Source organism: Alligator sinensis, unplaced genomic scaffold (genome assembly GCF_000455745.1).
Source record: "Alligator sinensis unplaced genomic scaffold, ASM45574v1 scaffold797_1, whole genome shotgun sequence".
NCBI lineage: Eukaryota > Metazoa > Chordata > Crocodylia > Alligatoridae > Alligator > Alligator sinensis.
The window spans coordinates 637,093-658,723 of NW_005842839.1; the positions used below are offsets into that span (position 1 = coordinate 637,093).

Below are 21,631 nucleotides of genomic sequence, written 5' to 3' on the forward strand. Positions count from 1 at the left end.
TAATTGACTAGGGTCAGCAATCATGGGAAATCATTGTTCCTGGGATTGCTTTTTGAAGATGACAGGTGATTGAAAAAAATAAGCAAAATGAATTTTAAATCATAAATGATTTAGCTACTTGTTCCTCTCTCTTTTTTTTTTTTTTTTTTTTTGATATTTATTTTTAAAGGTTTCTGATTTTATTTAGTTTACCTTGGGGCTTCGTGCTTAGTTAGTGATCATTGAAGCTGAAAGAGAAATCTAGAATTTGAATAACATTGCTGTGGCAATAGCACAAAACCAAATATAATCATAAGCAGTCAGTCCAGATTATGAGCTTGCAATATATTTAATAGATTTCATAGACATTAGGGACTGAAAGGGACCTTGTGAGATCAGAGTCCAGCCCCCCCACCATAGGCAGGAAGTTAGGTGGAATCAAGTGATCCCAGCCAGAAAAATATCCAGATTTTTTTGAAGAAGTCCAGAGTAGGTGCTTACACCACCTTGGGCAGCGGGGAGTCTGTTCCAGACCATGGACACACTGTAAAGAACTTTTTTCTTGTGTCTAGTCTAAATCAGCCTTCCTGGAGTTTAGACCTTCCATGGCCATTAGACCTTGTTATCCCTTGGGGAGCCCAGGTGAACAGCTGTTCTCCCAGGTCCTGATGTACCCCTCTTATATAATTGTAGGCTGTTACCAAGTTCTCCCTGAGCCTTCTCTTTTCCTGACTGAAGAGTCCCAAATCCCTCAGCATCTCCTCACACAGCCTGTCTTCCATACAAGTGGCTCTCCTCTGCACTCTCTCAAGCTGTTCCACATCCTTCCTGAAGTGGGGGGCCCAAAACTGGACGCAGTACTCCAGCTGTGGCCTCACAAAGGCTGAGTAAAGTGGGAGGGTGGCATCCCTGGTTTTGTTTGAGATGCATCGGTAGATGCATGCCAGAGTTTGGTTTGCTTTGCCAGCCATAGCATTGCGTTGGTGACTCGTTTTCATCTTGTGGTTAGTCAGGACCCCCAAGTCTCTTTCGGTTGTGGTGCTAGCAAGCATAGTACTGCCGAGCTTCTGAGTATGTTGAGGGTTCATCCTACAGAGGTGCAGCATCTTACACTTCTCTACATTTGAAGGCCGTCAGGTTTTGGTCAGCCCACCTTGAGAGCATGTCCAAGTCTGCCTGTATCCCCAGCCTATCCTGCGGTGTGACCGCCCTCCCCCATAATTTGGTGTTATCTGCGAACTTTGCCAGTTTGCATCTGACTCCTGACTCCAGATCGCTAATGAAGATGTTAAAGAGTATTGGCCCAAGTACCAAGCCCTGAGAGACTCCACTGGTCACCCTGCGTCACGTTGATTTGCTCCCGTCAACAAGTACTCTTTGGGTCTGACCCCGTAGACAGTTAGCTAGTCATCGGACCATAAGATGATTGAGGCCACAGTTCCCCAGTTTAGCCATGAGGACATTGTGGAGAACTAGGTCAAAGGCTTTCTTGAAATCCAGATATGACATCCACGTCATCTCTGTTGTCCAGGGATCCTGTCACATGGTCATAGAAGGAGATGAGGATGGTCAGGCAAGACGTACCAGTCACAAAGCCATGTTGGCTGGCATTCAGAAGCTTGCCTTCCGCTAGTCTGGTGTTGATGGATCCCTTGACAATTTTCTTCAGGATTTTTCCAGGGATGGACGTCAAACTGATTGGTCTGTAATTCCCTGGTCATCCCTCTTTCCTTTCTTGAAGAGTGGAAAAGAGCCAACGTGGTCCCTGTCTTCTGGGACCTGACCTGAGTGCCACGAATTTTCAAATATCTTTGCCAAGGGGGTTGCAGTGATGTCTGCCTGCTCCTTCAAGACTCTTGGGTACATTCTGTCTGGGCCCATGGACTTGTGAATGTCCAGTTTCTTAAGGTGTTCCCTCACCTGATCCACATCAAGTTTTTGGGCCCACCACCCACTCCCAGGATGGCTTGTGTCCTTTCTGACAGTGTGATCCCCATGAGAGGGTGAAAAACCGATGCAAAAAAGTCATTTAGGAGATTGGCCTTTTCTTGGGCATTGGATGTCAGCTGCTCCATTTGATTTTGCAGGGGCCCAGTGCTATCTTTGTTCTTTTTTTGACTTCCCATGTATCTAAAGAAGGACTTTTTGTTGTCCTTGATCCCCCTAGCTAGCCTGAGTTCGGTTTGTGCCTTGGCTTTTCTGGACTGCTCCCTACAGGTGCGGATGAGTGCTGAGTAGTCCTCTTTGGTGATGCTTCCCATTGTCCAACTGGTGCAGGCTTCTCTTTTGATTTTAATGAGGTCCAACAATTCCTTGTTCAGCCAAGGGGCCTCCTTGCCCGTTGATTACATTTCTTGTGAGATGGAATAGCTGTCCCCTGTGCCTCGAGGATTATATTTTTGTGAGATGACCATTCTTTGTGTACTCCTTTATCTAGGGGGGTATGGCCTCTAATTGCCTGACTTACCAAATCTCTGACTATGCGAAAGTCATCCTTTCCACAGTTAAGGACTTCTGTTTTACTGGGGGATTTGCCTGCTCTTCGGTGAACTCAGAAGCTGGCCAAATCATGGTTATTGTCACCGAGCTTCCCCTTGATCCTCAGATTGCTCACCAGCTCCCCCTCTTTGGCAAGCACCAGCTCAAGTAATGCCTCCCCCCTTGTCAGCCCGTAGACCTCCTGTGTTAGGTAGAGGTCATCAATGCAAACAAGAAAGCTGCACAACCTGTCGGATTTGGCCATGCGCTCATCCCAAGAGATGTCATGGGGGACTTCAACTTCCCTTACGATCATGCATCAGGAGTGCATGGCCTTGACCAGTTCCCTATTGAATTCCCGATCAAGTTCTTGCTCTTGGTGGGGAGGTCTATAGTAAACTCCTACAAGTATGTCACCCTCCCCATATTCTCTCCATATTTTGACCCAGAGGGTCTCAAGACACCTGTCCTGGTTAGAAAACTCAATTTGCAGGGAAGTGAACTGATCCTTGACATAGAGAGTAACACCCTCACTCCTCTTCCCAAGACGGTCTCTCCTATACAAGGTATAACCCTCCAAAGCAACAGACCAATCGTAGGTAGGGTCCCATCAGGTCTCTGTTATCCCTACAAGGTCATAGTCATTTTCACGTAAGAGAAGGGCCAGTTCCTCTTGCTTGTTTCCCAAGCTCCTGACGTTCATGTATAGGCAGTTAAATCTGCCATGAGAAGCCCCATGCTTCCCTATGGGATGAGGCAGGACCTTTCCTTGGACTGTCGTCAGAACGGGTTTCCTTGGGCTGCCCAAGTTATTAGTAACGCGGCTGACATGACCTGGGCTAGAACTGTTAATAGACCATCCATCCCCCAGCAGTCTTAGTTTAAAGCCCTGTCAAAAAGGTCAACCATTCTGGCTGAGAAGAGCTGCTTCCCTTTCCAGGTGAGGTGGAGGCCATCCCTTTCCAACAGTCTGCTCTTTCTGAAGTGTGAACTGTGGTCAAAGAAGCCAAACCCCTCACGATAGCACCATCACTGGAGTCTTGTATTCACCTTGCTGATGCACCTTTCCCTCAGAGCCCATGTCCTGTGACCGGGAGGATTGATGAAAAAACTATTTGTGCCCCCAGCCCCCCTGAGCCCAGCCCCCAGAGCCCTGTAGTCACGCATGATCCGGCCCGGACTGCTCTGTGCCATATCATTTGTGCCCCCATGGATGAGTAGCATGGGATGATGGTCAGAGGGCCAGAAAAGTTTGGGGATCCTCTCTGTCACATCCTGGACATGAGCTCCAGGCAGGCATCAGACCCCATGGGCTAAGGGATCAAGGTGACAGATTGCTCCCTCTGTCCTCCTAAGGAGGGAGTCACCCACCATGATAACTCTGTGCCTTCTTCTAGGCACAGGTGCTGGTGGCCCTCTGTCCTCACATGCTGGAGTCGGTGGTATGGCTGGCTCAGTTGGTGTGAGAGGTGCAAAACAGTTTTGCAGCTCTAGGGGAGTGGTAACCCTGGCACTGTGCCTCTTTGGGCCAGAGACCACCATTGTCCGGACAACCCCAGGTTGGACTTCATGGCGGTTCCTTGGTTCCGCCATGCTTTCATCAGCCATCAGGTAGAGAGCCTGAAAGTAAGAGTCCAGCTCCTGCTCCGCATCTCTAATGGAGTGCAGCCGCTGAACTGTTGCCTGGAGTTCCCTGATCTGGTACTCCACGGCCTCCACCATTGGGCACACCCTACAAGGGGAGGTATTAATGTCCCCAATCCAAGCTGCCTGCAATCTTGCTAGGCAGCCTCCACATGGAGCCAGGGGCTCCATCTGAGTCGAGGCTGGGGCAGAGGGTCCCACCCGGGTGGGGGCAGGGACCGCAAGCTCCGTTTGGGTATAGGCCGGAACCATGGGCTCCCTTTGGGTGGATACCCCACTGGTGGCAGAGGTGTGGAGTCCAGGTGTAGCGGGGAGCCTCGGGGTATAATGTGTCCCACTAACCATTGTCCTTGTAGTAGTCTGGCTACTGCTGTGCAGACCCTTGACTGGAGCTCAGTGCCTGGACCCTCATGCCTTTCAGCTGTTGCTCCTGCGCAAACTTCTGTGCTAACTTGAGTGCCAGGCCCAGAAGCACACCTGTTTGAGTATCCTGTTCATGTGGCTCCCTGGGGGGGCTGGGCCAAGTAGGAGCTGAGGCAGGGCAAACTCCTCCTTGGCTCCTCTCAGCTACCTTCCTGCAGCTGGCTAGTCCCCTCCCTCCATGGGTCCTGCTCACCTCTGGGTCTGCTGAGGTCAGATGGGGGTCTGCTGTGGCTGCTGAGGGTCTTTGGAGTGCAGGGTCACGATGGGCTTACACCTATGCGTCTCTGCCCTCTCCTGGACTCAAACTGCTGCTCCTGGACCCGAACTCTTACATGTCAGAAAAAAACGAATGTGTTTTCACGATATGTTCTGTCAGGCCATATTATTGGAAATCATTGGGACCAGTAGTGCAAAGTCACTTAACATTTTCATTTTTTTAAATAAATCCTTCTTGTAGCAAGTGCTGGAAGCAGTAGTATCTAATGAATTTCACTGGAGTGGGATTTAGGATTCCTGGTTCGCATTTGTAGTTCTGTTCCTGCCCTTATGAGTGAGTTTTGGCAAGTGACTGTTCCTTTCTGTTTTCGTGAAAAACACTAAATGTATTGATGAGAAATTGTACTGAAAAGGCAATTAAGTGTCCAATATGAGCTTGGAAGCCCATTACAGAATATTGTTGTTTAAGAAGAAAGAATTCAAGCACACTCTTTGTGTATTGTATTGAAAGTTTAAACTTTTTGGATGGCTCCAAAACAGTACGGTCTAAAGTGAGAATATTGTATGCCACTTAAACATCTAATAAAATTTTGTTTCAAGGACTAATGCTTGAAATATTTACTTTTGCTCAGTTTTTTTATAACTTGTTCTCCTCTCCCCTCCCCACCCCCACACCTCAATGTGGTGATTCTAACAGACGTGCTGATTCTAGCACTCATTTTTAGGTATATTATGGAAAACTATAAAGTTAGAGTTAACAATCAATTTTTAATATAGAGTAAATTTTAAATAGGCAGTTGAGATGAAACCAAACTAGAACAATTCAAAATTAACTGAAATGATCACAGATAAACCACTAAGCCCAGTCACACATTAGTCAGCTGTGGTGAAGATTAAAAAAACCAAAGAATAAGTATAAACCTGATATTTTATATCATTTTTACCTTTACAGGAAGACATGAATCTAAATGAAGAACGGAAAGCTCCTTTACGGAATAAGGACCTGACCACAAAGCGTGAGATGGTTGTCCAGTACATTTCTGCAACTGCCAAATCTGTAAGTAGGTGACTCTCCAGAACAGACCAGAAAAATAAGTTTAGTCTAATGTGATTTTTGTTTTTTTGTTTTTTTTTGCTTTTGAAGCTGAAGTCTTATTTGGTTCCCCAATTTATTTACCTAGAGTGGTTAAAATCTGTACTTTATAGTATACTTCAAAATGCCTTCAACTGTGGATGTAGAGTTAGTTCAGAAGAACTGATTTGTATCCGTTTTAGCTGCTCATTAATCTGAAACTTGATATTTTGCTAATAAACCATTAAGATTACAAAATGTGCTCCTGTAGAGAAATAATATTTCTGAGCATATTTTTTGCCCAGGTGATCTTAAAAACAGATATTTAGGGCATCTAGTTAGGACAGCATAAATGACATGGACAGACATTGTCACCTGATTTAAATAGAAAGCATAAAATAGCAGATAAAAACAGACGATAGCAGTATTGAGTAGTAATAAAAATGAAATTAGACAAGGTCTGGTAGCAGAGATTGTTTTGGTGTTGGTTAATATTCTGAAGCACAAATTAATGTGTCTTTTTGAAGAGGGTAGTCCTAAAGTGTATTGTTTAGTCAAGTTTATTAGGTCAAGTTTTTTTTTTGGTTTTTTTGGTTTTTTTGTACTGCATAAAACACTTATAATGGCTTCACAAATCTCTTTGGTATCAAGGTGGTCACTTAACATTGCTTTCAGGGTACTTTCATGCAGAGGGAGTTTATTTTAATGTGTAGAATTCTAAATCTCTAACTTTGTACTTTTTCTCAGTGACCACTTAACTAGGCAATATTACTATTTTAATGGAAGTCTGTTTGAAGCAGTATTGTTCTGCCGCTACCCAATTTTTTCCATTATATTTTAAATGTTTATATTATAATGAAATAGCATTTAGAACATGTATAGATTGTATAGAACCATAAAGGTTTGTTTAAATAAGGCTGATCGATGCAGTCCATCTGCAATAGAGAGAATATTGTTATATAAGTAGTTGACGTACATATGAAGTATTATGTAAGTGTAGCAATTCCAGTATAAATTAGAAATGAAGTTTGCCCTAAACTCCCTTACTGTACCTGGTGTTCCTTCTGCTTTTAAGTAAGGTAGCGCTGAGTGTTAAAACAATTTAAACAATTCACTGCAGCACTGCCAGGGTAGAGTAACAGCACACTTTTTAATTTGCTGTTGGTGTCCAAGGACAAAAATGTGTTTTAGGTGATAAGTGAAGTTTGCCATCAGCATCATTTTTGACAGAGCTGGGGATGCATAGGGTTTTACTTAAAAGATTTGATGAATCTCTTTCAATTTTTACACTGATCATTTAATAATAAAATGTTACTGAAAATGCAGGGCATAGTTTTAAAACAGTTTGTAAGATACTTGAAGGCAGAGTTGCCATTAATGTTACATATAAGTGCAAAATATGGCTAACATTACATGGACAATTATGTTTAACATGGCCATCTGTTAAAGTAAGGTGGTAAAGTTGTTACTGCATCTGCCTAGTGGATTTTATGTAGAATCCCTTTAACCCAGGGGTGTCCAACCTTTTTGAATGTGAGGCCAGATCACAAACTTTTTATCACCCAGGGGGCCAGCGAGCCATATTCAAAGACCTCACAGGAAGTGGTATCACATCAGGAAGTGATGTCAAGTGATGTCACCTTTGACACCAATAAAGTTGCAGGAAGTGACAATGAAATGGGTCTAACTAGTTCAAAACTCTCCCTCTAAATGATGCATTTCCTGGATCTCAGCAAGAAAGCTGGAGTTCTCAGATAACATGCAAGCGTCACAGAGCTGTTAATGTCACAGTCCATCAGTACAGTTGCCCTGTGCTTTAGAGTCCTAGTGAAGACATTAGCATTGTTTCTGGCTGTGCAGTGTCTGAGCATCCCCAGTGGAGGGAAGCCATCCCACTACAGTTAACTCATTTTACCCAACAACATATATCAAATCCTTCCAGGGAAACATCTATTTCACTCCACCACCTTTCCTGCCAGGAACCCTTCTCCCCTTTGCTACACACCTCCAACATCGAGGAGGTGTCGCGGGGTCTGGTGGGTCTCTGCCCCCTGAAGAAGCTTTCTCACCGCTAGAAACTATTGGGGAGGGCCCGCCCCTCCACCAAACCGCAGCTAGCCATAGTTTTCCTTTAGCTAAAGTTTTGGGGCTGAACCTGGCACCACGCAAATGCCATTCCGGGTAGGGCATCCCAGCGCAGGGAGGCAAGGAGGAGCCGCCGGGACCAGTGCAGAAGGGAAGCGTGGCCGCGCACGTGGAGCCTGGAGTAAATGGAGCAGGATTTGGCCCGAGGGGTTAGGGCACCTCTTGACGCTGAACCGACGCTCCGTGTGCAGCACGTCCCTGGGGCCGTGGGCTTCCATTCTGCGCCTGACCACGCTGGACTCTTCCGCGGCCCGGCCCCACAGCCGCCCCACGCCAGGCATGGAGCTGCGAGAAACCTTGCTGGGGCAGGCCCCAACCCACTGGGGGATCCCGGAGCCCAGCAGGGGCAGTGTGGCGGGAAACGTGGTGAGGACAGTTCAGCTTCAGCTGCATGCCGCTTTTCCTGGCCGGTGCTGACCCAGCTGGGTCCGTCCCATCCGGAGCAGCATGCGGCTGAAGCCGGCTTCCCACGTGCTGCTAGGGACAGGAGGGGGCCGGCCAGGTCTGCACTGGCCAGCAGAAGCGGCAGTGGAGCCGTGTGCCGCTTGGGAAGGGACCAGCCCGGGCGGGGGGGGTTTCCCCCTACCTGTGCTGGTCAGTCCCAAGCAGTACACGGCTCTGCCGCTGCTTCTGCTGGCCGGTGCCGACCTGGCTGGCTTCCTCCTGTCCGCAGCAGCACGTGGGAATCCAGCTTCAGCTGCATGCTGCTCTGGATGGGACAGACCTGCCCGGGTCAGCACCAGCCAGCAGAAGCAGTGGCGAAGCTGTGTGCCGCTCAGGACTGACTGGCACAGGTAGGGGGAAAATGCAGCTGAGGCCCCTGCTGCTCCGGCTGGGCTCAAGCTGCCCGAGAGGCACATGGCTAGTCCTCTTCCCACGCGCACCGCATCGGCAACATCAAGCTGACGTGCTGCGTGTGGGAACTTTGTCCCTTCCCCAGCCCTTCAGCAGGCATTAGGAAGCTGCTGAGGGGCTGGGGAAGGGACAAGGGGTGGGCATGAAAGTAAACCATGTTTACTTTTGTTTCCCATCGCAGCACCACGGGCCACAGAAAATGCCTTGGAGGGCTGCATGTTGGACAAGCCTGCTTTAACCTATTTAAGTTACACTGCTAAATGGAGCTTTCACTTCACCTAATTTTTCACAATATAACGTATGTAAATGACTGTGTACACACATACATAAATGAAAATGCTGTAAGACTAGACAAGTCTACCTGTTTTCAAACGCCAGTGAAACCTTACAGATTGTCCTTCGAAAAGAGAAATCCAGAGTTTAAGGCATTGTCTGGAGCAACGTACTTGAATTTAACATGCAAGCCTAAATAACATTCCAGCATTATAATACAGTTTTACTTTTTTTCCATGGACTACTTCTGGACCTCCTGGTTAGGATGCTTTAATTTTTCTTTTTCCTAAACTGATAAAATACTTAAAACTTACTATTTCTAGCAAGAAGAAAACACCTTACATATTAAACCTTTCTATTTTTTGGAAAGTGGAAGATTTTTCTAATGGGAGTACCAAATGAAAATAGTCTTCTTGAGGTAACTGCCAGAAGCAATACTGTATAGATGGTTAAAGCTTGTGCCAAAATATGGGTCATAATTTGCCAACTTACTAATATGGCATTTTGTCAAGGTTGCTAACAAGTTAAGTTTGCATTTTAACAAACTCTTAAACAGAATAGAGTATGCAGAAGTGTGACATGAATTTAGGAATTGATTTAAATAAAACATTAATAGAATTACAGTAAAATCCAGCACTTTAGTAACTGGCATGCTCCATTAACTGGCATGCTGGTCAATGCAGCAAAAGCGAAACCCGAAGTGCCTACCAGGACAAAGCAGCCTTCATAGGGCCTTCAGCCAGCATAGGGCCCCCATCCCCTGACACGCTGATGTCGGGGAGGGGCAGTGGCGCACAAGATGCGGCAGGAGGGGCAGCAGCCTGAAAAGCCAAAGATGTCTGTTCAGGCCTCTCAGGTAACCGGCATATTTGGTTATCCGGCACCCCCCATTGCCCATGGGTGCTGGATAACAGAGCTTTTGCTGTAGTATCTTTAAACACCTACCAACAAACCCTTCCAACTTTGCTCAGCTTTTAGTATGGATGTTTTATTAGGTGCTACAACTTTTTAACAAAATTTAATTTCTAATTCATTAATAAACTTGCATATATTTAATTCAGACACATGTAAACCATATTGTAAACCAGTTGCCATATATCATTCTGTGTATAAACTAGAAATATATAGATGAGCATTCATACCACATTCGTGGTAATGTCATGAATCATGCAGCAGAGTAACCTAATCTTTAAAGTAGGAATTTGGTGTTTAAAATAATTTAAGGTTTTCTTTTAATACTCTCTCAAATCCTGCAACTAGGCTGACTCTGGCACTAGAGAGAACTAAATTGGTTCTTCTGTCCTTCAGCCATCTTCCTAGCTAAACAGCTCCATTGCTCTAGTTTAAATTTATTCCAATGCCTGCCTTCCAAGCTATCTTCTTGCTAACGTATGACTTGCTCCCCTCACCCTCATGCCCTTCTGCCTTCCTTTGCATAGTATCTTAGCTTCCAAGAGAGAATTAATAGCTCATTTATTCTGACCGTTTCTCTGGTCTCCACTAAAACTCTAGCTCATATTACCTAGCTTTTATTGCTCCAGTAGACTGACAGGTTAATGGTCCAATAGACAAATACTCGCCTACATCAGGGATGGCCAATTATGTGGGCGGGAGGGCCACTTAAGGAGTTTTGATGAGCTGTTGGGGGTTGGATTAGTATCTCCCCAGCCCTGCCCCCCATTCCCCTCACCTACAACAGCTCACCAAAACTCCTTAAGTGGCTCTTCCTTGGGGCCTGGCCCCACACGGTCACCACTCAGTGATGTGTCTGTCTCTCTCCCCCACTACCCCCCGGGGTCTCCATGGAGACTGGCATAGGGCATGCTTGGCTGGGCAAATGGGATGGGGCCACAGGTGGGTGGGGAATGGCATCTGGGAGGAGGATGGGTGGGGCTGGGATCTTGGGGTGGTGACAGCGCAGAGCCAGGGCCTCAGACAGAACTGCAATCTGCTCTTGGTACACTCCTGCATGTGGAACCAGTGCCCATTGCAGGGATGTGCCAGCAGCGGATTGTGGCTTTGCCCTGGGGCCTGGCCCTTTGCTGTCACCATCTTGTGATCCAGGCCCCACCTCCAGTCTAGCCCGCTTCCGGCTGCCGATCCCCACCTGACTTTTGCCTCATTCCATCTGCCTGGCTAAACACACCCTGCTGTCACGGGGTCATGGACTGGTTTTCATGGCATTTCAGCGGTGGTTGCAAGGAGGATGGGCTGGCTTGCCCAGGCAGCAGGGCCAGGTCCAGTGGTGGTAGTGACACTAGCGGCAGCAGCTGCAAGGAGTTGGAAGTTGAATCTGGTCACCGTGCTGCCCCAGCCCCAGGCTGGTTGCGCATACCAGGGCTTGGGCTGCCCCCTTTGCCTGAGCCAGGTGGGGCTAAGGGACCCACTGCAGGCCAGATGAAATCCCTTGGCAGGCTGGATTTTGCCCACCCCTGGCATACAGGAACTGAGAAAGGAGGTGTAGAGTGCAAGGGTGGTGGGGTGGAAGGAAGAGAATACTTTTTATTTACATCTGCCATTGGACAGACATACCTATTCAACTCTTTAAAAGAGATGGGGAGCTGCTGCTCTACAATGTGTATCAGCAGTTATGATACAAGTGTTAGGTTTGTATGCCCCTCTGGCATTACAGATTAGTAGCTAAATCCCTCTAATTTTGATCCTTAAGGAAATGGAGTGAAAGAGTGGTTCTGGTGCACGTATACTGCTGTAGAATTATGCAGGTATAACAGTTGGATAGTAACAGCTTACTCTTATTTGTCTATACCCTCTGCTGAACTTGAGGTGACAGCTAGCTATACAGTGAGGATAGGTCTGGGCAAGAGAGCAAAATCGGAGTGCTCTCATGCAGATAACAGTCAAATTTGGTTGAATACTCTCACTGTTCCTGCTATCCTCAGACCTGAAGAATTCAGTGCATTTGAAAGCTTGACAAACAGTGCAGTTGGTTCAATAAAAATATCACCCACAGAAAGCCTTATTTATGTTCATTTATTGAACTTAATTGTGGAGAATGTATGGTGGGTGAGTGGGGTAGGAGCCCTGTGAACTCTCACAAAGCTGGAATGTGCATTAAAAACTTATGAAAGAAAGACTAAGGCTTATTACACCAGTCAGAATAGAATCGGGGTTGGCAGCGTGGCAGTATGGTATCAGAGCCAGGAGACCTGAAAGCACACACTCCCCCTGTGGAGCATGTCAGTGGGAGCACATCCAGAAACAGGTCAGTGAAACCTGCTCCAGTGGTTAGTTTTGAAGGTTAGTCTCCAGTGTATTTGAGTGGTGTCACTCACTTTTGTTTGGAGCGTGAGAATGGGAGCAGATAGGTTGTTTATACTTGGGTACATCCCTGTCAGGGCTTGTGTCTGCTAGAATGTGACCATGCCTGGAGCGGGCAGAATCATAGAACATAGTGAACAAACTTTCAAAAACTCTAGAGTACAGTCTTTGGTGGGGAGGGGAGGGACTTTCTTTTTCTTAAAGGGATGAATTATTTCTTGTTACTTCACTGAATTATTTCACTGGATCATAAGCCTTTGGTACTTTTGGTAAAATACCCCAAAACTTGTGTTTTAGGGTTGTATGTATTTCTTCTTCTTGAAGGACTTTATTCTGGTAATCTGCAGGTTAGATAGGTATGATACTTAAGGATTTTCTCATCCACTTGGACCTTAGGGTAAGGCGATATTATCAATAAGCTCTCTTAGTCGACTGTGGCTGCCTATACATGTGCTTGGGGGTGGAGGCATTTTAATAAGAGCACTTTCCAGACAGCTCCTCTAATTAAAATGGCTTGTGTTCAAGCCCCTGCACATTTCAAAATGGCTGCTGGATGCTTTATTAAAAGTTCAGTTGACAAGGTTTAGATAAAGTGCCCCCCGCAGCTGTTTTGAAACTCATGGGGGCTTAATGCACGTGTTAATGAGGTGATGCTGGAGCATTCCAACTAGAATGCAGAGCAGACTCGATTAATCAAGTCTGCACCAACGTATTCTAATTAGAACATCAAAGAGCATGTCTATAGGAACTCTGTTTGTACTGGGCTGCAGGCAGTAGCAGCCAAAGAGTGGTAAAGGTAACAGTGCTTTTTTGGACATATCCACTTTGGGTAACTGAATTAAGCAGTAATTAATGGATTGTGAAAGTCCAACTTTGTTAGTACAAAAGCATCTTATTTAAATACAGGGGCAGCACAGAAAAAAGAGTTCCCAAATTCTGGATGACACTAGTTTTTGTGTTTTTTGTGGGTTTTACTTAATAGTCTGTGTAATGGAAAGTATCCATACTGAACAGTTGAACAGCATGCCACGTGAAAAGATTTCATAAAATACTAAAGGTCAGACTTCCAGTCACAGGCTACATGTTAAATTATAAAAATATAATGGCCCTTGCTAAATGAAGCAAAAAAACCCTCCAAGTAAAGGGAATCACCATTACCAGAGTAAAGTTGGAATTGAACAAGCTATTAAGTGTTCTGTTGCCATGCATTTTTTCACGGTGCTGTATTTTGTTAATGCATAGTGCTTGATGCTTAAGTTACAAAATACTCTAATGCTTGATCATCAGCTGCTGCATGAGTGTATAAAATACTAATGATTGGGCACTTGATCATTAAATACAACCTTAACTTTCTCCATCCCAATGATGTACCTATTACATGGCTTCAGTTATTAAATATTTTATAAATTAAGTATTCAAAAAGATGTAGCCAGGATTGACTAATTATTAGAGTTTTTGTGTGAAGTGCGATGGCTTACTAATTTCGCTATGTTTGTTTTTTTACACCATAATCACTCTTCGCTGACCACTGCATGCAGATAACTGGAAGTAAAGTTCTGGTGAGTACAAATGTGGTTGTGGTTGCTTGCTCTAAATAAACACTTGTATGTTAAGTCTCTTGCTTTAAAAGATTTTGGTCACCTTATCTTGTTTTATATAGAATGTCAAGGACATTTAACTGTATGCTAGCAATGTAATAGTAAATTCTTACAGTAAGAAGTAAGAAATACAATAACAATTGACCCAAAGCTTTCTGGAATCTAAATCAAGGCCCATTCAGTTAACTGGGAATTATTCTTTGTCAAACTTGAAATACGAACTTTATTTGACCAGATAAGTTGTTGTTTTTTTGTACAGAACATGACTATCAACAGAAACCCATGCCACTGGAATACCGTAAACAAAGGAGGATTTATCTATCTCGATATTTGACTGAATTAAGTCTCCGATTCATATACTGTTTTGCAGTAAAAAAAAGTAATATCTGTCATGGGATATCCCTTTAGAGTATGACAGTCATAGCCTGCAGCCTTTGGAACTAATTAATCATAAGCGTTATATGAAGATTTCTAAGAATGTGGTTTCACTGAGAGTGTTTCCTTGTTTTGAACTAGTGTTGATAGGTGATAATGTGAAGTCATTCTGTGTGGATATCACCTTTTGCCTTAAAGAGCTAATCTGTGATCTGAAATTTCAGTGTTAAACTCAGGGCAGGAAAGCCTGGGAAAACCTGGTTGAGCTTGTGAAAAAGTAGTTACAGTACGTTTTGTTTTTTTTTTTTTAGATAAAAGTGCTTTTCTAAAGAGGTGACTGCCCTGTTCTGTTATAGGGGTGGGTGAGATTATAGAGGGTACTTAACATGCATATTAGTTTAATACACGATGTAGAATCAAAATGGTTGTTTGCCGTGCAGCTTTCGGTTGGAAGAAAATGTACCCTTTTTGAGATGGAATTTTTAAATGGCACAATAAACGAGGTAAAGAATTAATGAATGTACTGGAGAGACTAATATTAACCTGCAGCGACTCTCGGATGATCCACTCCTGTGGGCCTTAAATTTGACACCCCTTACCTACAGCATTCTTGTTAGTCACGTCTGTGTAGCCTTAACAGAATTTTTTTTTACCTCTAACTGGTTTAAAGGTATATATTTTTTAAAACGAACAAAAACAACACTTAAGCAGTCTGTGCATTGGAAGCATATTTGAAATAAATCAATATTTGACTTGATGTGAGAACAGATCTTGAACAAATTTCCCAACTGTGAGAGAGTACACCTAATAATAGTTGGGTAAAGGTATATCTTTTTCCACCTCCTTTAGGATTAGGTCACAGACGATAACAAGATAAAGATTTTAAGTACCAGTTTATTTTTAGTGGTGATCTCGATTCTTGCCTGCCATGTTTCAGTAGAAATGAAAAGGGTTTTTGTTTGTTTGTTTGTTTTTCTTAATCTGGAGGAATGGATTTGAACACCACTATATAACCTGAATATGTCACTTCACCTTGTAACATGGAACTTTGAAACCTTCCTCCAAGTCTATAGAAATTCAGCAATCCTTTTTGTAAAAACTCATAATGATCAATTTTTTCTCTTTTACTTGTCTTTTATTATTCAAATTACATAACAAAAATTATTGTGTTTTCTTAAGTAGTTCGAGATTTTTTTCTTCAGTTCCTAACACCACTTCTTCAGATTTTGGTAATTGCAATATTTAGCCTTAGCCAAAATTAAGATAAATGAACAAAACAAGAAAAAAAACCCTCTTTTTAGATGAAGTTGCTCAGTATCCTCCTCTCTTTTAGGGATACGTTTATAAAATAATGAAAGTTTTTCTGACATCTCTCCCGATTGTCTGTGTTGGGGCTTCAGTTATTAGAGTCCTTGCTATGCTCGCTACTCTCCACTTCACTTTTGTTTCTTTTTTATTTTCCAAACATAAAAACTTAGAGGAGAATTTTTACTTGTTTCTGTAGGGCTTCCTATCTGTTTATTGGGATTCTCCGTCTATTTATCTGGTTTCTGTACCTCGTTTATGTCAGTGGGTCATCAGGTGGAGTCTATATTCCTACATTGTAAGGCATTAGTCTCTTGATCTGCCATCTGTTGTCTCTCCCTCGCTCCCAGCATCCCACTTGCTTCCTTGGGCTCCTTCTTGTATCGCATCGCACATCTCTGCCTCATCTGGGTCTCTTTTCTTCCCTGCCCCCTTCTGGGGCCATTCCAGCTTCACGGAGCACTAACTCCGGAAGCGCAGCTCCCAGTGTGCTCTCTTTTCTGTCCCTGGCTCCTGCCTGCCCTCAGGGAGCATCGGAATTGTCGTCTTCTCTTCCTCACACCAACATAACCACTTTTTCAAGCATAAAGGTGCTGCTTTAGTAATGTATAATACTAGAGGGATGGTATTAGGAATCTTTGCATCCTAAGATGTTAGCCATTTGAATTAAATGAGTGAAAAGGATGTGCCCCTGGCAGTCTCTGGGAGTAGGTCTCTGAAAGTGGGAAAAGCCAGGGCACTCCAGTTGATTGGCAGTCACAGTCCCAGGGTGGCAACCAGAGTGTCTAGACTCCCTTGTTTCCAGAGGTATGCCCTGGAGATTGCTAGGATGTGCCTCTGGAAGTGGAGAAAACTGAGGTAGGCCACTCCCTAGGCCTGAGGGGCCTACCCTGTAAAGGAATTTATGTGGTGCTTTTGACCAAGTCCCTCAATTTTAAATTATAGACAGAATTACCATTTGGTATTATTATACAGTGTATACTGGGGCATCAAAGATGCAGCCAATGGGCCAAGTGTCATCATCTGGCCTCCGGTGCTAGGCCCCTGGCACCTGTCCACCCACCGAATCCTCAGCCCTCGCTGTACATGGTGTGAGTCCCAGACAGGCCAGTGCAGGAGGCGCAGGTCCTGGGGTGGGAGGTACTGTATCCAGAAATAGGCAGAGGGAGGGAGGACAGTGGTCCATGGGCCTGATATGCAGAGCCAGATGAATATGACACTAGAAGTGCACTGATATATCTGTCCAATATCGGATCAATACCAAAATAAAGAAAATTGAGTGCATCGGAAATCGGCCTGTTGGGGCCAATAATTTGGCTAATAAATGCCCGTGTACGTGTACAACTGCAATGCAGCACGTAGGCAGCAAGAAGCGCAGCCCGGAAGCATGGAGAGCTGTGTGCAGCTGATAAGTCTGTTCTGGTGGATGGGGAGGGGGGAAGGGGCATGGGGTGGGCAGATCAATGCCCCCCACGGTGAGGGAGGGAGTGGGGCTAGAACAGGGCCTGGGGTAAGTGCTGCCCAGCTGGGGTGGGGCAGGCATGGGATGGAGCTGCGGTTTGTCTGGGAGGCAGGTGGGGGGACGGCTCATGCCTCTGTGTGCACCCTGGGAGGATGGGGGGGCATGTGCCCCTGGATCTGTGCGGGTGGGGTCGGCTATAACTGGTTTGGGGCCAGGACTGTGCTGGGCTCTTTCTGGTACAGGGAGTAGAGTGGAGGTGTGGGGGTGGGGGTTCACCTGGGGTTGTACTTGGGGTAGGTGGCGGTGGCGCTGGGAGGGGGATATGGGGGGGCTATGGCAAATTTGGGGGGGGGGGGCTGCAGCCCCCCCCACCCCCTGTAGCCTCTCTCCCAGTGCTACTGCTGCCTGCCCTGAACACATCCTGGTGCAGCCCTGGCTCCAGCCTTCAGCTGCAGCCCATCCTGCCCATGCCCTGTACAGATCCAGGGGCGCACACTCCTGCCCTGTGCTGCTGTTCCCCTTCTACCACAGCAGACTTACCAGCTGCATGCAGCTCTCCACGCTGTATTGGAAATCAGATTGGTATTGGCTGATATGCCTCTTTAAAAATCGGATATCAGTATTGACCCCAAAAAACTCTTTATTGGTGCACCCTTATTTGACACCTCTAGTGTACTTTGAAATGAATCTGACCAAAATGATTTCATAATAAATGTAGTGCTAGAAAATAGTATACTTTTACTTGAATCCAAGATGACTCCCCAATAATTAGATTCTAGGTATAAAAACTTCGTAATGTTTTTTTTTTATAAATTAAAGTCCCCCCCCCCCAGTAATTCGACTCTAAACATTTGCTGTAATTTTCCATTTATAGATTGATTACTTGCTGTTTGTCTTACATTTGAACCCATCCAAGGGGGTGGGGGAATGGGGGGTGGGACAGGCACCTTGACCCTCTGCACCTTGCACCACCACACTTGCCCTCCCTTTCTGAGCCTGTGCTACCTGCCTCCTTAGCTGATCCCCAGCCTTGCTGCCCTTGATCCCCCATGCGTGCTGCTGCACAATCCTTCATGTGATCCTGGCTGTCCCATCTTGCATGCGCATGTGCTCCCTGACCTATGCTGCTGCCCCAATCCCAGACACGTACTTCTGATCTGGCAGCAGTGCTTGTCAGGATAGGGTGGCAGTGCACATGGAGGATTGGGCAGCAGTGCAGATAAGGTGATAAGGAATCATTGTGTGGGGATGGGGTAGTAGGATCCTCTGCTTTCCCATCTCCTGATATGTGCTGCTGCTTGATATCCTGACCCATACTGCTGATGTGCAGAAGCTGGGTTAGGGGATGTGACAGTAGCAGCACATATTGGGTGATCAGGCAGCAGTTGGGGTTAGGGGATAGGGAAGCAGTGTGTGCTGCTGCCTCATTTCCTGACCCACACTGCTGTCCTGACTGCAACATGGATCATGGAAAGGAGGAACAGTATAAATCAGGTGGTGGGGCAGTGGCACACACTGCTGTCCTATCCCATGGTCTGCCACCAGATCCCTGAACTGCTGCTGCCCCTCCAACACACTACCACCCAATCCTAGACTCTACCTCTGGCCCGTGACCCACACTTATCACATGGCTGCTGACTTCATGATTCCCAAGTAGCAGCGGCAGTCCTGGTAGCTCCGGCTCCTGCCCTGGGGCAGAGCTGGCGTGCTGATTTACTTGAATCCAAGCTGAGACTGTTTGTTTTTTTCCCTTTTGTTGACCGAAAGGGGTGGGGGGTGATGCCCCTTCTTGGATTCAAATAAATACAGCAGTGATTATTGGAGGTTTGTCTAAAAATTGTCCGTGTCTCCCCCCCCCCCCCCCCCCCCCGAACAACAGCCAAGGGGCGTCCCCCCCCCCCCCCCCCCAGTACTGTGACAAGGCAAGCAGTGGCAGAGGCCAGGTTGTTGAGAGGCTAGATGGTGGAGGGAGTCGAGCAGCCCAACTTCTCCACCTTGCCCCATTTTTTCCCACCTTCTCTCCTCCCCCACTTGCTACCCCTTCCTGCAGTGTCTGTGCCCATGCTACTGTTTACCTTGAGTCATGTATCTGGCTCCACTTCAGCCTGGGGCACAGAGCACATGCAGGCTGTGGTTCCCTGTCCAGCGAGACAGCAGTGCCAGCTCCAGGCCCAAGACCAGGGTTATAGCTGCTGCTCCTGCTTTCTGCGCAGGTTGGGGCTGGTGCCAGCATGTGCTCTGTGCCCTGGGCCTGAGCAGTGCTGAAGCTGGAATTGGATCCAGAGCTGCAACTCTAGATAACTGGTAGTGGTGGGCTAGAGTGGGTGGGGTGGCGGAAGGCAGGCAATTTAGGTGTAAAGAGGTTGATGGAGAAGGCAGGGGGTAGGTGGGAGGACAGGGCAGTGGCTGTTGTTCCGTCTCTGAGCTGGGTCAAGGCCGCAGCTGCAGTCACAGGTACAGCAGCTTCTCCCTGCCCCCACTGTACTTGAATCCAAGACGAGAAGTTGTTTCCCCCCCATATTGATTGGGGGAGGGGCTCAGTGATTGTGCTTTTCTGTATTCTGAGTTAATACAGTATTAGTGCTTTTCCAAGCCAGGTTTGATGTTCAACTGTGAATACAATCTTTTATTAATACTAAAGCCTGCAATAATTTAAAAATAACCCTTTTTGGTAAATTTATTTCAGACTCTTACATTTCCTAAACACACAGCAGCATGTATCAGTTAAATTCATTTTAGTTTATTTCCTTGAGCTTAATAGCACTATTTTGCTAGTGCAGAATGTATAATAGCCTTTCAATTGTATGCTCTAAATGAAAAAATAAAATACAGTGCTTAAACAATTAATGTCTGTTCTATTACATTTTATGTTTGAATTATTCTAGCTTTAATTCATTGGCTCTTGTTCTAGAGCAAATTTTGCAGAATTAATATTAGGTGAGTAAAAAGAATTTGGTATACTTGGAGGTCTCATATAATCCTTTCAATATGAAATTGCCTTACTAGTGTTCTTATCAATACTGCAAACCTAATAAATGCGTGTTAGTTTGGGAACATAGTTTTATAATCTTATTAAGTTGATAAATGCTTAAGACCATAGAAATAAAAAACACACAACACTAGAATTTCATTTTCTTCTAGATACTGTGTTAACTAAAATAGATAATTTACTGCATAGACACTGGACCTATCATCCAGAAAGTTGGGTCAGGTTGATCACTACAGAAATTAAATCATTGTACTAATCTCAGTGTATATTTATAAGAACTACCTTTAACTGGGTCAGACCATAGGTCAGAGGTGGGCAATTATTTGGGATGGATGGCTGCTTATGAGTTACGGTGAGCTGTCGAGGGCCACAAAGGTAGCTCTGCCCTTTAACAGGTACCTGCACCCCGGTCACCATCTTGAGAACAGAAGTCCCACCCCTAACTCCTGATATTTGCCACTGGAAGTCCCTCCCCTTGCCCCTAGAAGTATTCCTTTTGGGAGGGGAGGGGTTGCCATTTTTGGAACCAGAAAAAAAACAAATCATATTAGAAGTTAAAAATTTTACTGTAACATTTTATTTACAAAATTTTTTGTCATGATTTGCATTTGCATGTAGTGTATGTAGAGATGATTGCATAATAGCTCAAAAATAAAATCTTATTTTTGTATATTGTGTGGGGGAAATGTGTGGTGTAGTTGGGGGGTGGGTATGTGTATGGTAGGGGGTGGGGGTGTGTGTGGGGGGGGTTTAGGGTATGTTGAGGGTGTGTGTATGTGTGGGGGGGGCTATGGGGGCAGGGTATGGGGTGTGTGAGGGCAGGGTCTGGGGACCCCCAAACACCCAACCCCTTTCGGTGCACAACCTCTGCTGCCGGTAGCAGCAGGCCCTCAGGGTGCTCGTGGCCCAGGTAGGTGCTGCCACCAACCCAGTAGTGCGTGACTCCGGCCAGTTCCAGGAGCTGCATGCGGCATAAAGGAACGGAGTCAGGCTGGCCCGCCTCTATTGTGTGGGGCTCTCTGTGGCACGCGTGCAGCTCCCAGCACTTGTGTGCCATTGGGGGGAAGCCGTGTGTGATGGAGATGGCTGCCTTCCCCATTCCCTGCAGCTACTTGCAGCTGCTGGGACTCCTCTGGGAAGCAGAGGGTAGGGCTCCCCACCACTTCTAGCAGAGTTCTGTAATCTGCACATGGTGGTAGGGAGCGACAGAGGCATTTGGCTCCCATCGTGTGGGGCTTCCCCCTGGTGGTGCGCAAGTGCTGGGAGCTGTGTGTGTGCTGCAGAGAACCCCAGGGGATAGAGGCAGGCTGGCCTGGTGCTGCTCTTTGCCACCACATGCAGCTCCCGGAACAGGCTGGAGATGAACACTGCCAGGCAGCAGTGCCTGCACAAGCCGCAAGCACCCTGAGGGCTTGCTGCCTGTTGCTTTGGGGCTGGGCGCCATTGGGGGGGGGAGTCCCCACAGTCCTCACCTTCCGTTGCAACCCCTACCACCTGAGCTCCACATTCACAACCCTGCCCACCTGAGCTCCATACTG

At 46.0% G+C, this 21,631-nt stretch overlaps 1 protein-coding gene across 1 annotated transcript in view; it reads left to right on the top strand.

Annotated features, from left to right (window-relative positions):
• Positions 1-17,084, top strand: part of LOC102368820 (protein diaphanous homolog 2-like) — a 32,377-nt gene extending 15,293 nt beyond the window's left edge. The window contains exons 4-6 of the mRNA XM_025191598.1: positions 5,693-5,797; positions 13,903-13,923; positions 14,222-17,084. Of these exons, the coding sequence (XP_025047383.1) occupies positions 5,693-5,797; positions 13,903-13,923; positions 14,222-14,296 (201 nt within the window). The 3' untranslated portion in view covers positions 14,297-17,084. The remainder of the gene's footprint in view (positions 1-5,692; positions 5,798-13,902; positions 13,924-14,221) is intronic.
• Positions 17,085-21,631: the final 4,547 nt, after the last annotated feature.